The 15,656-nt window shown below is 39.1% G+C and overlaps 1 protein-coding gene and 1 non-coding gene across 6 annotated transcripts in view; one reads left to right on the plus strand and one right to left on the minus strand.

Moving 5' to 3' along the window:
- The window catches only part of CLASP1 (cytoplasmic linker associated protein 1), a 264,483-nt gene that overhangs the window by 152,928 nt on the left and 95,899 nt on the right, over window positions 1-15,656 (minus strand). For all 5 annotated transcript variants that reach the window (XM_045559400.1, XM_045559396.1, XM_045559398.1 and 2 more), the window contains exons 6-7: window positions 14,272-14,347; window positions 9,197-9,294 (exon numbers count right to left, since the gene is read on the minus strand). In XM_045559400.1, the coding sequence (XP_045415356.1) occupies window positions 9,197-9,294; window positions 14,272-14,347 (174 nt within the window). The remainder of the gene's footprint in view (window positions 1-9,196; window positions 9,295-14,271; window positions 14,348-15,656) is intronic.
- LOC123644241 lies at window positions 4,047-4,126 on the plus strand. The gene has a single exon (XR_006737060.1). It is a non-coding gene; the product is annotated as a small nucleolar RNA SNORD55/SNORD39 (small nucleolar RNA).

Genomic DNA, 15,656 nt, shown 5'->3' on the forward strand with positions numbered 1-15,656 from the left:
ACACATGAAAAAAATATATATAGAAGAGAAGAGAACACTTTCCAACTCATTTCATTTCTACCTCATGCCTAATAATATGAAAACCAGAAAAAGACATCACAATAAAGGAAAAGTACAGACCAATATTCCTTATGAATATAGATTTTAAAAACTGGCCGAACGTAAAAAAAGAGTTATACACTATGACCAAGTGAGATTTATCCCAGGAATGCAAGTCTGGGTTTAAAATCTGAAAATCAATGGATATATCAATAGAATGAAAAATAAAAATTACATAATCTCAACACATGCAGAAAAAGTATTTAACAATATCTAGTATGCTTTCATGATAAAAACACACCCAACACACTCAGCAAACTAGGACTAGGGAAAAACTCCTAAAGATATATACAAAACAAAAACAAAACCCACAGCTAACATTATAATTAACAGTGAAAGATTAAAAGTTTTTCCTCTAAGATTAGGAATGGTATAAGGATGTTCACTTTTGCCACTTTTATTCAAAATTGTACTGAGGGTTCCAGCCAGGGATTTTAGGCAAGAAAGAGAAATAAAAGACATCCATATTGGAAAGAAAGAAGTAAAACTACACTGAAAGATGACATGATCTTGTATATAAAAAGCCTAAAGAATCCACAACAAAACCATTAGAACATTAGTTCTTAATAAAGCAAGTTCAGAAAGGTTGTAGGATTCAAGAACATAAAAACTCAATTGTTTTTCTGGCTGGGCATTGTGGCTCATGCCTGTAATCCTAGCACTCTGGGAGGCCAAGGTGGGTGGATCATTTGAACTCAGGAGTTTGAGACCAACCTGAGCAAGAGTGAGACCCCATCTCTACTAAAAAAATAGAAAGAAATTATCAGGACAACTAAAAATATATACAGAAAAAATTAGCCAAACATGGTGGCACATGCCTGTAGTCCCAGCTACTTGGGAGGCTGGGGCAGGATTGCTTGAGCCCAGGAGTTTGAGGTTGCTGTGAGCTAGGCTGACGCCACGGCACTCTAGCGAAAGACTCTGTCTCAAAAAAAAAATCAACTGTTTTTCTACACATTAGTAGAAACCCACGTATAACTAAGAAAAAATTCTGCTTACGCTAGTTTCAAAAGAATAAATACACAGGAATGAATTTAACAAAAGAAGTGCAAGACTTGTACACTGAAAACTACAAAGCAATTGTTGAAATTAAAGCTAGCTTCCATGTTCATGGACTGAAGGACTTATTAAGATGGCAATATTCCCCAAACTCATCTACAGATTTATAGTAATTCCTATTTAAATCCCAGCTGCCTTTTTTTAAAATAACAGAAGTTGACAAGTTCATCAAAAAATTCATATGAAAATGCAAGGGATCCAGAATAGTCAAATCACAATCTTAAAAAAAAAGAACTTGAGATTTCAAAATTTACTACAAAAGTTACATTTATCGAGACAGTGAAGTAGAAGGATGACCCTATAGATCAATGGAATAGAATTGAGAGTCCAAAAAGAAATCCTTACATTTATGGTCAACTTATTTTCAGCAAAGTTCCCATGAAAATTCTATGAGGATCAAAACCACAATGAGATACCTGTTAGGACAGCTATTACAAGAAACACACACACACACACACCAGAAAATATAAAGTGTTGCTGAGGATGTGGAGAAATTAGAATCCTGTGCACGGCTGGTGGGTATGTAAAATAGTGAAGCTGCTGTAGAAAACAATATAGTGGTTCCTCAAAAAATACCACTACCATATGATCCAGCAATCCCACTTCTGTGTATATAACCAGAAGAAATGGAAGCAGGGGCCTAAAGAGACATTTGAACAGTCATGTACATAGTAGCATCATTCACAATATCCAAAAGGTAGAAGCGAACCAAGTATCCCTTGACAGATAAATTGATAAACAAAATATACACATTATACAATGGAATATTATACGGCCTTAAAGAGGAAGGAAATTCTAATACATGCCATGACATTTATGAACCTTGAAAACATTATGGTAAGTGAAAGAAAGCAGTCACAAAATGACACATTTTGTATGATTTCATTTGTATGAAGTGTCCAAAATAAGCAAAAATCCACAGAAATAAAGAGTAGACTAAGGAGGAAGGAATAAAGAATGAGTGCTAGTTGGCTTGGGTTTTTCTTTTTATGGAGAGTGACAAAAATGTTCTAAAACTACAGAGTAGGGATGGTTGCACAACTTTGTGCATATACTAAAAACCACTAAATTGTCCATTTTAAAAGGGTAAAAATTATGGTATGTGACACATTGCAAAGAAGCTCTTACTGGGGAGGAAAAAAGCAAACAAGATACTATAAAAAGTGAACAAAAAAAGAGATCTTGGAAATCCAAACAAGAAAGGAAAACTCTAAAAATCAAATACCCAATAGAATGGTTGAAGATAAATTTGAGAAAATCTGCAAGAAGACAGAACAAAATTCTGAAGATATAAATGGGAGAGAAAAAATAAGAAAGTCAGAGGACTGTTCCAATTGGTCACAATATAAACATATTTATATACATATATATAAATAGGTATATTTTTAGAGAAATTTGCCAAGATCTGAATGACATGAGGTTCCAGATTGAAGCCTTTCCAAGTGCCCAGCACAACAAATGAAAACAGTCTCACATAAGATCTATCATCATAAAGTTTCAGACAAACACTAGGGACAAAGAAATGATACTACAAACTCCCTAAACAAATCAAAGTTGCCTAAATAGGATGAAGAATCAGAATAACTTTGGACTTCTCAATAGACACACTGACAGCTGGAACACAATGGGGCATTACCTTTAACATTCTAGTTGAAAATAATTTCCAACCTAGATTCAAAACTGTCAACACCAGGATAGGAAAAAAATATTCTCAGACTCAAAAAATTTTCCTTTTCCACACCTTTTCTCAAAAGTAGAGGATATGCACTGGTAAAAGAGAGAATAAACCAAGACAGGAAAGACCTAGTCTCCAAGAAACAGAAGATGCACCTGCAGGGAGAGGTGAAGTGAAACCCCAGGATGATGACAGAGAGAGATGTCAGGATGATGGGGGTGTAAGAGGCAGTGAAGGCAGCCAGTCCAAATTCAAACAGGCTTAAGGGACTTACACAAATTGGTACAGAGGTTAGTAAGTAGAAATTACTAGTATGCAATACGTATACAGATAACTAGGTATATGAAAGCAAAACAATTATTAACTCCAGGAAAAACAAAAGGTTGCAAGAAAAAGGTAATCAGAGTTTACCAAATATTAATAGTGAACTGTGAATAGCATACATAATTACAATACAAAGTAAGTAGACGTGTCCTTACTACAATTAAAATATGACCATATTTGGTAGATGAGGAAGTCGCAAGTGTTCATGGGGAAGGTTAGGAGTAGAAAAGAGCTGCAATTTACCCTCCATAGTGGAAAATAAAATTCTTAGAATGGCAAAAAAATATTTTAAATAACAATACAGGTAATTGTTAGGAAAACAGTAAATAACAAAAGAATCAATAAAAACTGCTGGAAGTGTTTGCCTGTCAGGAGCAGAAAATGGCAGGAGTGAGGCACTGCCTTTCTTTAAAAATGTATCTTATAAATCAGGTTGAATCTGTGTGTATAAATGATTACAACACAAAATAAAAATAAAAATAAAAGTGAGAGGAGGCCAGGTGCAATGGCTCATACCTGTAATCCTAGCCCTTTGGGAGGCTGAGGCAGGAGGATTGAGCAACAATAGGGAGATCCCATCTCCACAAAATATAAAAAAAAAAATTACCCAGGTACGGTGGTACATACCTGTAGTTCCCACTACTGGGGAGGCTGAGGCAGGAGGAATACTTGAGCCCAGGAGTATGAAGTTGGAGTAAGCCAAGATGACACCACTGTACTCTAGCCTGGATAATAGGGTGAGACTCTGTCTCAAAAAAAGAAAAAAGAAAAGGAAAAAAAAAAAAAAAGAAAGGGGATGTCCCAATGCAATTTCTCACCTGCTTTTGCCTTGGGGCCCTTTTTAACACTAAAGCTTTAGCAAGCAAGTTAAAAATAAAAAATAAAAAAGTGTGTATGATGACACCTCAGAAATGCTGCGGACTCCACAGCGTGCAGTGGGGAAGCCAACCTTGGAGAGCTGAGAGTAATAACAATAATAAAATAAAAAATTAAAAAGTACCAATTTTCCCTTTCCAAAACAATCATAAATAATACCTAGTGAATGTTTATAAATTTATTAAATAGCAAGCAAGTAAATATTATGAAACCTGTTAACAAATGTAAGTTACCAAATAGTTATAATGAATCAGATGCCCTGTCTATAAATTAAATTATCCTCAGGTTTAAAGCTGCTGCTTTTTAAGAGCCTGGTTCCCAAATGATGGTCCCAGAAGAAATTTAACATAAATAACCCTGTCTTTTTTCCAAAGATTTGCAGACTAAAATATGCCATATTGCCTAAAAATATTTCTAAACATTCAATGGGTTGAGAATGAATGTCAAAGCATACTGAAAGCACATGACTATGAAAGTAAGTAACAAAGAGTTACAGGCGATTTACATTTTCACAAGACTATGTGATATAACAGACAGCTAGAAGTTAATTATGTACTTCCTAACATATGTGTGTGAACTGTGAAAATAACACATGTAAAACAATGTAAAATGCTCAAATACTCTATGCCTCTGGGGCCTCAACTATTCTGAGATCCACGTTGGGGGAGACTCTCTAACATAAAGATTTTGTTAACTGTCTCCATTTTATTATCTGACTCAGTATGATTTTAGCCACCAATGACAAGCATTAAATAACACCTAAACACATGGCCCAGCCCTAATTCCAGCTCCTTCATAGTGAAGCTGGTTAATGTACAAGTCTCCTTTTCCAACTGTGAAATAGACAAAGAAAACTGCTGCTCAAATGAGTTTACTACTCTTGTTACTTAAGTCATTCAGCCATTATTATTAAGACATTCTTTTTCACCACATATTTCTTAGAGATATAATTAATCTTATTCTTAAATAAAGCACTCTCTTGGTGAACAAACTCTTAAGAGGACCTTTTTATTTCAGGACTAAATCCAAGTTTTGGAAAGCATTAAGCAAATTCTACAATAGTTTTTTAATCCTATGGAATCTTGCTAATTTGAAAAATCTACAATGCTCATAAAATAACTGAAATACCCATAATGACACAGAGAACTCTAGAATATTCAGGTAATCCAGTCATCCATGTGGAGCCACATATAGCAGGTCATGAATTTCTCTGATACCTTAAAAGCCCTATTCTACCTGAGCATATCTGCACCAAAATACAGGTAGTTACAAGAGCCCCTGACCCTCAGAGTGCTAGAACTTAGGTAATTGTCTTGTAATAAATACAAAGAAACATGAAGTTTCTGCTTCTTTCACTAAAGAACGGTTTTTAAAGAACAGCCTAGGTCTCCAAGCACTTGTGCCTGCCGGAGTTTTACAATATGGACAAGAAGGATGTAGGTTCATTTCCCTAGGACCACCCTCCTCTCCATTTTAGTCTAAAATTTGTAGGGAGGATTTTAGGTAACATGACACAGCAGAAACCCTTACTCCTATTCAGAGGCCCAAGCACTTCTGTAGTTTTGTTTTGTTTTGTTTTTGTTGTTGTTTTTTGTTTTTTTTTACTTTCTCTCTCTTAAAGTCTCATTCAAGGCCAATTTTATTTTAATGTCTATATATTTATTTATTTGTTTGTTTTTATTTCAGGATATTATGAGGGTACAAACACTTTGGTTACATTTTATGTCTCTGCCTCACCCAAGCAAGGATTAGAGGCATGCCTTTCCCCTCTACAATGCTCACTGCGTCCATTAGTTGTGAGTTTACCACCCCCCCCAACCCTCTAATCCCTGGAGAATATTACTACCATGTGAGCACCATAGTGCTGATCAGTCAGTGCCAATTTGATGGCAAGTACGTATGGAGGCTATTCTTCCAATCTTGTGATACCTCACTTCAGATAATGGGCTCAAGCTCTATCCAGGAAAATGTAAGAGGTGCTAGATCACTGTCATTTCTTATAATTGAGTAATATTCCATTGTATACATATACCTAATTTTAATAATCCACTCATGAATTGACGGGCACTTGGGTTGTTTCCACATCCTTGCAATAGTGAATTGTGCTGCCATAAACATTTGGGTGCAGATGTCTTTATTATAGAATGTCTTTTGGTCTTTTGGGTAGATGCCTAATAGCGCTATTGCTGGATGGAACGGTATTTCTATTTTTAGCTCTTTGAGGTATCTCCAAATTCTTTTCCACAAAGGTTGCACTACTTTGCAGTCCCACCGGCAGTGGAAGAGTGTTCCCATCTCTCCACATCCTCGCCAGCATTTGATGTTTTGGGATTTTTTTGATAGAGGCCAATCTCATTGGGGTTAGGGGATATCTCATTGTGGTTTTGATTTGCCTTTCTCTAATGATTAGAGATGTTGAGCATTTTTTTATACGTTTGCTGGACATTACTCTGTCTTCTTTTGAAAGGTTTCTGTTTATTTCCTTTGCCCATTTATTGATGGAGTTGTTTGATTTTTTCTTATTGATTTTTTTAAGTTCTAGACAGATTCTGTTAACAGCCCTTTATTGGATGTGTAGAGAGCAAATATTTTCTCCCATTCTGTAGGCTGTCTATCGCTCTAATGATAGTTTCCTTGGCTGTGCAAAAGCTTTTTAATTTGATCAGATCCCATTTATTTATTTTTGTTGCTGTGGTGATTGCTTTGGGGGTCTTCTTCAAAAATTCTTTGCCTAGGCCGATGTCTGAAAGGGTCTTGCCAACATCTTCTTCTAGAATTCTTAAGGTTTCATGCCTTAGGTTTAAGTCTGTTATCCATCTTGAATTGATTTTTGTGAGAGGTGGGGATCCAGTTTCATTCTTCTGCATGTAGCTATCCAGTTTTCCCAGCACCACTTATTGAAAAGAGATTCTTTTGCCCAGTGTATATTTTTGTCTGCTTTGTCAAATTGCAGCTCCCTTTTTAATTTCAATCTTTTAAAAAAGGAGGTGGTCACAGGAAGAACACATGAAACCCATGACTGGGAGGACAGAAAAGGTGGCTTCAACTCCAGCTCTGGCATCAATGCTTCTGAGGCCTCACCTAAATCACCCACTGTGTTGGGGGTCTCCAGGACCACCCCCACGTTAAATGGTTCATTAGGAAGACACAGGACTCAGCACAGTCATACTCACAGCTGTGATTTATTATAGCAAAAGGATGCAAAGCACAATCAGCAAAGGGAAAAGGTGCCTGCTGCCTAGAGACTCTCCTGGTGGAGTCACACAGAACACACGTATCTCCCAGCACTAAGCCATGACAACACAAGTGAGATGCTGTCTACCAGGAATGTTCCTGAGAGACTCAGTGCCCTAGGGTTTTGCTGGTGGCTGGTCACACAGACACCTTCTGCCTGACACTTACCAAAATGCCAGAGTCCCAAAAGGAAAGTAAGAGTTCAACATAAACCACACAGTGTGGCAGTTTGAACCCAGTGTGCACTCTTACCCACTCTTTGGGAATGACGGGAAACCTCCCAAAATCCACATCTCCAGGTGCCGGCCCAGGGACAGGCTTGTAAGCAGGCCTTTCTAAGGACAGCAGTCTCAGCCTGCTGTGTTAACTCTTCCCTGCATTCACACCTCTACATTTCAATTTTTTACCTTGTCATTTCCCCCAATCTGCTAGTTCACTGTGGTTCCCTTCCAACAACACACAGGAAACCTACTGGTAAGATGGATATTCTGCAAGGTGTTGGGTTCTGACCTGGGCCCACTATGAGCTACACAGCATGGCGTGAAGCCATCCCTGGAGCAGGCAAGGGTTTTGCTCTCATGACCTGTTTTCCCAACAACAGTGGCAACTTCATCATTAATTAGCCCTCTTCCTCAAGCCCCTGCCTTCCCTGCTCATCTGTGCCCTCCAATTTTCCCTACGAGATTGTTTAGTATTGTTGTCTTTACGTTCTTTTTTTCCCTAAGTATTCTTACCATATGGTCACAGACCAGAAGACTGAGATTCATAAAACACAGGAATAAAAAAAAAAAAAACCCTATTCTCACAGATGATCTTTTGTAAAAAACATGAGAAGCTATTTCATTCCCATCTAATCATCTTGTACACAGCACAGGGACCATGGTGAGAGTGACACTGGAATCAGTATGACTCTCAACAAGAAGGAAGCACAACCCTCTCACTTGCTCATGGAGCCCCTACTTACGGGTCTGGGGCCCACTTCCATCCTAACTGCCTGAGGGACATCAAGACAGATGACTCCTATATATTTCAATATTCCATCACATTGCCAGATGCCCAGTACTCTGTGAACTCTTTCATGAAGCATGGTAAAAAACAAAATTAAAAGGCAAGTTGGAAGGACAGAGTTCTGAGATTAGCTGACTCTTACTAGCTGTGTAATCTCTTGAAAGTAACTTCCCATCTCTGGACCGCTGCTGTTTTCGGGGACACAATGACAGACTAGACAAGCTACTCTGTGAGTTCACTCCAGTTTTAACTGTCCAGCATATTCACATCACTGTTACATGAGGCAGGGTAATGTTTAGAATTCTTTTGGTGTTAAGCTTCTCCATCATAATTAAAATTATAGATACCCAACTGTTACATAATTTTTAAAATTTTGACTATTAACAAAGACACATTCATGGATTCAAGTTGTCCTGGGTCTGATAATACACTGATCCCTTTGCATTGGCTTCTATGCATTGAGAATGACAAGACTGAACAGAAAACTAACATCTCAAAGATGTTTTCCAGAATTGTGACTTACAAGTTTCTACCCAGACTCATTCTAGAATGGCTCCATTCATTCAAACAAATATGTTCTAAGCACCCATCATACTAAGTGCTGTGTATAGATATTAGAATCAGGGACACAGATCCATACAAACTATAAGAGAGCTGAATTTTTCAACACTAATCACTTTTAAATGTGCTTCTAAAGTCAGTATGTGGCATGAAACGTCTGGGTGAGAAAGTCTTACTTCTAAGGGAGTAGAATGGGAGGGGACCCCTGACTTATGAGCTGGACAAGATCTCCAACCACCAACCCTCTAACCATATATTCTTTGAATAAAACTACCACAACAAAAAAAGTGGTGCAAATCAAGATGTTAACTGTAAAAGAGTAGGGAGGAAAGAGAAGAAAGGAAAAAAGTCTGAACTCACCGGGATTGTGGCAATCCTTTCTTACTGAGATCTGCCCTCACACGTTCTCCTACATGTCTGTAAATTTCCACTAAGCTGTTTATTGCTGCATCTCGAACCTAGATGTAAAAGAAGAGATCTTACAGCTGTTCTGTGTCATTCCCCAGCACTTTCTGCTGGGACACAAAACGCCATACACCACCCCAATTTATCACCAATTTACCAGTGCAACTGCAGATACGTTCCTTTATATACATTTGTCTAAATTAAGGCATGTTTGACACTTTCACCCTGCTGATACAATGCCAAAGGATAAAAAAAACATAGGTCTCCACCCCATATACATGTTAAAGTCCATATCCCTTAGTTCTTTTCATTCTTTAAGAAAATATCAGGAAACTACAATTTTCAGACCATCTCTCCAACACAGAAAATAACACTACAAATAAGTGATTTATATTAAAAATAAGACACCATTTAAAACACTCTGGATTTAAGTCAAATAAACAAATACTTAATGAGCAACAAAAATGGGTAGCACAGGCTACTGCCCACGTTTAAGAAGCTAACAATCCTAAAAAGGACATGAAAAAAGCGCTTAAATTCTATGTTCAATATAGCATAGGATGTAATAAATGTTATTCAAGAGCACAAAGAGATCACACAGTTTAAAGGAGGAAGAAACCGTACCAGGGGATGTCAAGAAACACTTTGTGGAAGAGGCAGGAATCACTGAAATGTACTTGAGAGGACAGGGTTTCACCGGGTCCAGATGGAACGAGACAGGTTCCAAACACAACACAGGCACAAAAGCAGACATGCACGGCACATGCTTCAGGAAAAGCTAGCATGCCACTCTGGCCGGACACAAATATGAACTAAGAAAGCGGCATGAAACAAGGCTTAAGAAACAGGATGGATTCTTTTTTCAAAACCAGGCTGGCCCTGTGTGCATGCTGGAGCTGTACCTGTGCTGTGCCCGTGAGGAAAGCTGCTGAGGACAAAGCCCACCAGCTGACATGGCTGAGGCTCTACGTCTCTGAAGGTACCACTGAGCTACTAATAAACCCAAGAACCTCTCTACTCCAGGACCCCTCATTGTGCAGGATAATACGTTTCTCCACTGCTCTAGTGATTTTGAGTTGGGTTTTCAGTTACTCGTGGCCAAAAGCATCCTAACCCACATACTGCATGTATCTGTGGCCACTCTGAGAAGCTTCTGAGGGGATTCCCCTGCTCTGAGCCACTGAAAACAAATGCACATCCTCTAAGGCAGGAGTGATTTGCATAGTTCATTTTAAACGCCAACTCCAGTGGATGCTAGCAGCTACCTGAACAGCTGTGAGAGGATACTGCATATACTCGCCATAGGGAAATGAAGAACTGGAGGTTGACCCCTACACATCAGGCACCCGAGTGCAGTGACAGCACTGACCCAACAGTGTCCCCTCTGGTCTGAGACTTAGACAACAAAGAAGAGAAAATCATTCAAAGAGTTATGTGGTGCCTGGAACTGTCAACAGGAACAAGTTATAGCCTTGTCCCTCAAGATTCTGAGACCAGTAGAAAAGACTGATGAAAAATTAAAATAAAGGCAAGAGCAAAAGCACATGCAACCTACCTTCGTGCCCCAGAAGGAAGAATGATTAATTTGATTAGCATCAGGGAAGAGATGGCAAAATTTCCTGGCAGAAGGGATTTCTGAGACGTGGACTCAGTGTGTGTGTATGTACCTGTGCATGCAAACATACATGCAGAAAAAACATCCTAAGGCAGATGTGAATATATGGATATTTTCAGAGTGCTCAGTTTAGAATACACCGGCTAGAAATCCTGTCTAGCATGAAGTACTGAAAGCTGCCCAAACAGCACCAACCTCATTTCACAGATGAGGGGTAAATGAAAAAACAAAACAAATAATAAGAACTTGCTCAAATTCAGAGGTACACAGGCCTAGGATTCAACTGCGCTGTGCCAGTGAGGAGAGCCGCACCACGATCGGCTCCAAACTCCGGCCAGGACCTGGGGGTTTCCTGCCACACAAAGTACAACCACCTAATAAAGATACTAGGCAGGAAGTGATAACTTGAATTTTTGGCTTAAAGAAACATTTTTAAACAAGTTACATTTTGTAACCTATAAAAAAGAAACTATTTTATCTCCTTGTTTCTTCATTAAAAAATTATAAAGAAAAATTATAAAATCTTTATGATGATGATACAGAGCAGTAAGATGCAATTTCATTTAAATGGAATTTTAAATACACTTAGTAATACAACTTTTGTTTTTAAGTTGTATTATTACTACTGATACCCAGTCCAGAAGCACCTGATTTTCGGTAATGAAACTAATTTCTGGTACATGGAGGTACGTGTATAGTCTACACCAGGGCTTCAACATTTGGTATAAGAAAAATATGGCTATGCCAGTATCATAAATATATCTCAAGACACACTATTCTACAACTGAGTATTTTCATATGTTAATATTTAAAATATTATACATCCGAGTTTCTCGAGAACTCACTGGCACATGGCAGGTGTGTGATTTCTGCAAATGAAATGACCATCTCAGCCTATAAGTAGACTACTGAGTAACTTGGCCCTTCTAAAGGTCTTTTACTTGGACCAACAGGTCATACCAGCACCTATATTATAATAGATACCCCCAAAGCACTGGACAGGAGTGGGGAGTGAGGCTTACTAATGTCCCCACTTTAAAGGGGAAACTAAGGCTCTAGAATCAAGTGCCTCCTAAGGTCAGCTGGCTGTTAAATTCAAAGCAGGGACCACTGCCTGTGTCTAATCTAGGCTTCTTGCACTGCATTAGGTAGGCTCAAGTTTTAAACACACTCTGTCTTTTGGCAGCTTTAAAATTGTATGTCAAACTGTTCAAGACTCAGAACTATCTTAAACTCTTAAACAACTGAATCAACATTTTCAGAATGCATGGGATTGTGCTGAGCACTTGAAATTTAGTATGCGCTACTTCTGAAACAAACAAAATCCTGTTAAAATTCCTAAAGAGAACTTAGAAGTTAACCCCGTCTCTAGACCTAATGGAAAAAAGTCAACTCGTGGAGCAGCCCAACACAAAAACAGATTAGAATCTTCACACAGAAACTTTAGAGAACTTCTAAGTGTTACAGTCTTCCTGTAGTAGAAAACTTCACAGAAAAGGAAAATCTGTGAAGAATCAGAAATTCTTGGAGGCCTAACGGAAGAGCTTCAAGGATGAGAATGTAACTGTTTCAAAATTTTAAATTTTCTTAACATTCCACTTTCAATGTCTCTTAAAATCTACATAGACTCTGCCACGTTTCAGGCAGGGAAATGCTGAGGTTACTCCCACAGTACGTATCAGTGGAGGATAACAAGATGTTTCCTCGACTTTCCTCTGGAGGATGTTGTCCACTTCAGTAACAAAAACAAAATCTGAGGCTCAAAAATAAAATCAAGATACTAATCTCACCCTCTCCCCCAAAAAGCCCAGGACCCCACAGACAAGGCAGGCCCCTAGTGTAAGTGCTCAGTACATGTAAGCGGAAGGACAGAGAGAGGGGACAGAGTGAGGGAACGTGCGAAATGGACTCTGGTGTAGTACACAGCACGGCACGGCAGGCACTGCGATGGAGCGTCTCCCGCTCCCCAAACCAGACTCCAGACGATGTCACACGTTGTAGTCCTGGACAGTGTCTGTCTGGTCTGTTTATGTTGCCTCCACAACTGAAGTGCATTTGGGAAGCCAGCCCCCGATGCCCACCCCAGGTTCCAAGGACTCCCACAGGCCCACTGTGAAGATTCACATCACCTGTCTGGCCAGTGTCAGTCGGAACCGGGAACAGCTCACCTCACCAAGTAGGCTTTTCTGCCCTACTAAAGGATACCATGTGGCACCAGTGATAGTCTCAACGGGCGGCCTCTATAAAGGATTGTTTCCACAGAAAACAAAAAGGGAAGAGAGACCAAAAGGGGGTGGGGCAAAATAATCTATCTGGTAATTTAGAATCTTTTTAAAAAAATAGTTGAGGTTATTTTTAAATTAATGTTGAATATAAACTATAACGGTAAATAAAAATATCTAAAAATTTTATTTCAAATGCCATATATTTTCAACAAAAGCTGAATGAAAGCACGAGTGGAATGAAAGCAGGGCAAGCAAGGGAGACGAACAGGACATGGCATTTGGGGGCAGGGGGGCACAACTGCCAGAGAGAGGGGGAATTGAGAGCAAGTGAGGGGGGAGAAAGGTCAGAGCATGGCAGGGGCACACCCAGAGGGACCCAGGGGCTGCCTGAAGGCGAACCTGACAACCTCTCCAGGGGGTAACTTAGCAATCACCAATCAAGATTTCACTAGAGGCCTGTTGGCCACATGTAATTCTGTTGTAAATCACCCTTCCATTTTCTGTCCCTTTGTGTAACAAAGTGTCTTTCTCATCAGTTTGTATGAGATGACGTAATGACTCTGAGTAAGGCCAAACTGAACTGGGAAAGAGAGCTGGTGCTTCTAGAGCCCAGACTTGGAAAACATCATGAAGTGCTACTCGCAGATCAGATGACTAGCTTCTCTCCCATCTCCCACCCTTACACTAAGGAAGTGGTGCTTTTAAAAAAAAAAAAAAAAAATTACATAAAATAACATGCACAGTTCTTAAGGGTTCAGTTTAAGGAATTTCCACAGTGATATATGCCAGTGTAGCCACCACCCAAAGCAAAATGTACATTTGCAACGCCTCAGAAAGTCCCTCAGGTCCCCTTCCAATCGCCCCCACCACCACCAACACCAATGAGCACAGATTCTCTCCCCTCATCCCCACCCCTTTGGGCTACAGAGAAGGTAACTAGAGTGGTCTTATGTTGGAGGCTGGTTTGAATGACTTCAATTTATAGGATAGTGATTTCTCAGTCCTGTATATAGAGGAGGGCGGAGCAGCCACATTTACCAATGATATTTTATAAATGTTAATGAGTAGCTAATATGTTAAATAATAACCAGAGTTCTATAAAAATGACTAAAGTCCCACCCCCCTATTCAGTATGCACAGAACACCAGAATGCGTCTGAACAGTCTATAAGCATTTTCTTTCTCACTCACCTGACTATTTGGATCTCCAAGTAAGTTGCATATATGTGGCACGATCTTGCTTAGTGTTAAAGTATGTGCTCCAGAGCTGAAAACAAAAGGAGTGCTTTATTGTTAGCAAGAACAAAGGGAAAAAAGATGCCTCTCTGCCCACACTCACCCTTCCTCTGCCTCCCCAGGACACATCACCACCTCACACCAAGGCTCTCTCCATCCCATCCATGCTGGCTCCAAAGCAAATGCGTCCCGATGGCCCCTTTGCACAGAGTTCAAAACCTTCGGTGGCTTTTCAGGGACAAGTCTTCCTCCTGGCATCCAGGGCTCTCTCCAATCTGGCCTGACCCCTTTAAGGCTGAACCAAAGCCCCAGCCTCCCCATGAACTTGCTTGCCTCACAAATGCTGTCTCTGCATTACTGTTTTGCCAGAGTACCCAAGTCAACTGCAAGTCCCTGTAGGGTCCTCACTGAACCCTCCCCGTGTGCTACGGCATAGCTTTCTGCCACAGCGGATGTTCTGTTAACACTGCTGGATGAAAAGACTGACCAACGGCCACACAGCATCATAGCTAAGCACTGCTCCACCAGGAACACTTCAGTTCTTCAGGACCATTACAATTGCTACTATCACAAATATCTTTTGTGAATAAAAATCTCTTACTTAATCTACTTCCTTAGCATAAATTCCTAGGACAGGAAGTATATTATGAAGGCTAGAAACTTTCTTTTAAAACTTTGGCCACATATAGTCAAATTTAATGGCATTCAAAAGGTCAACATATTAACAGGGAAAAAATTTATGAAGTAATGTAAACGTTATAATCTCAATTTTGATTTTAAAAATAATATAACTTTACAGGCTGGCATAAAATGCACCAAATGTTAATAGTGACCATCTAAAGGTGACAGAATTATAGTGCTCTTTATTTTTATCCTTATGTAAATTTTTCTGATATATACAATATTATTTTCATGATGAGAAAAAGTGATTTGAAATTTTTAAGAAAGCTTCTCTTCCTGTTCACCAGGTCTGATCAAAAAAAAAAAGAAAAAGAAAGAAAAAAGAAAGCCTCTCCTGCAAATAAGCAAATGAAAAAGATGTTCAACATCAACAGCCATTAGAGAAACACAAATTAAAACCACAATGAGATATTACTACATACATATTAAAATGGCTAAAATAAAAAAACAATGGCTAGCAAGGATATGAAGAAACTGGATTATTTATCCATACATTGTTGATGGGTATATAAAATGGTATAGACAACTCCAGAAAACAATTTGGCAGTTTCTTTTAAAACTAAAAGTAGACTTACCAAATGACCCAGCAATTGCACTCCTGGGCACTGATACAAGAGAAATGAAATTTTATGTTCATGCAGAAACATGCATGGTCATTC

Source organism: Lemur catta, chromosome 8, assembly GCF_020740605.2.
Source record: "Lemur catta isolate mLemCat1 chromosome 8, mLemCat1.pri, whole genome shotgun sequence".
NCBI lineage: Eukaryota > Metazoa > Chordata > Mammalia > Primates > Lemuridae > Lemur > Lemur catta.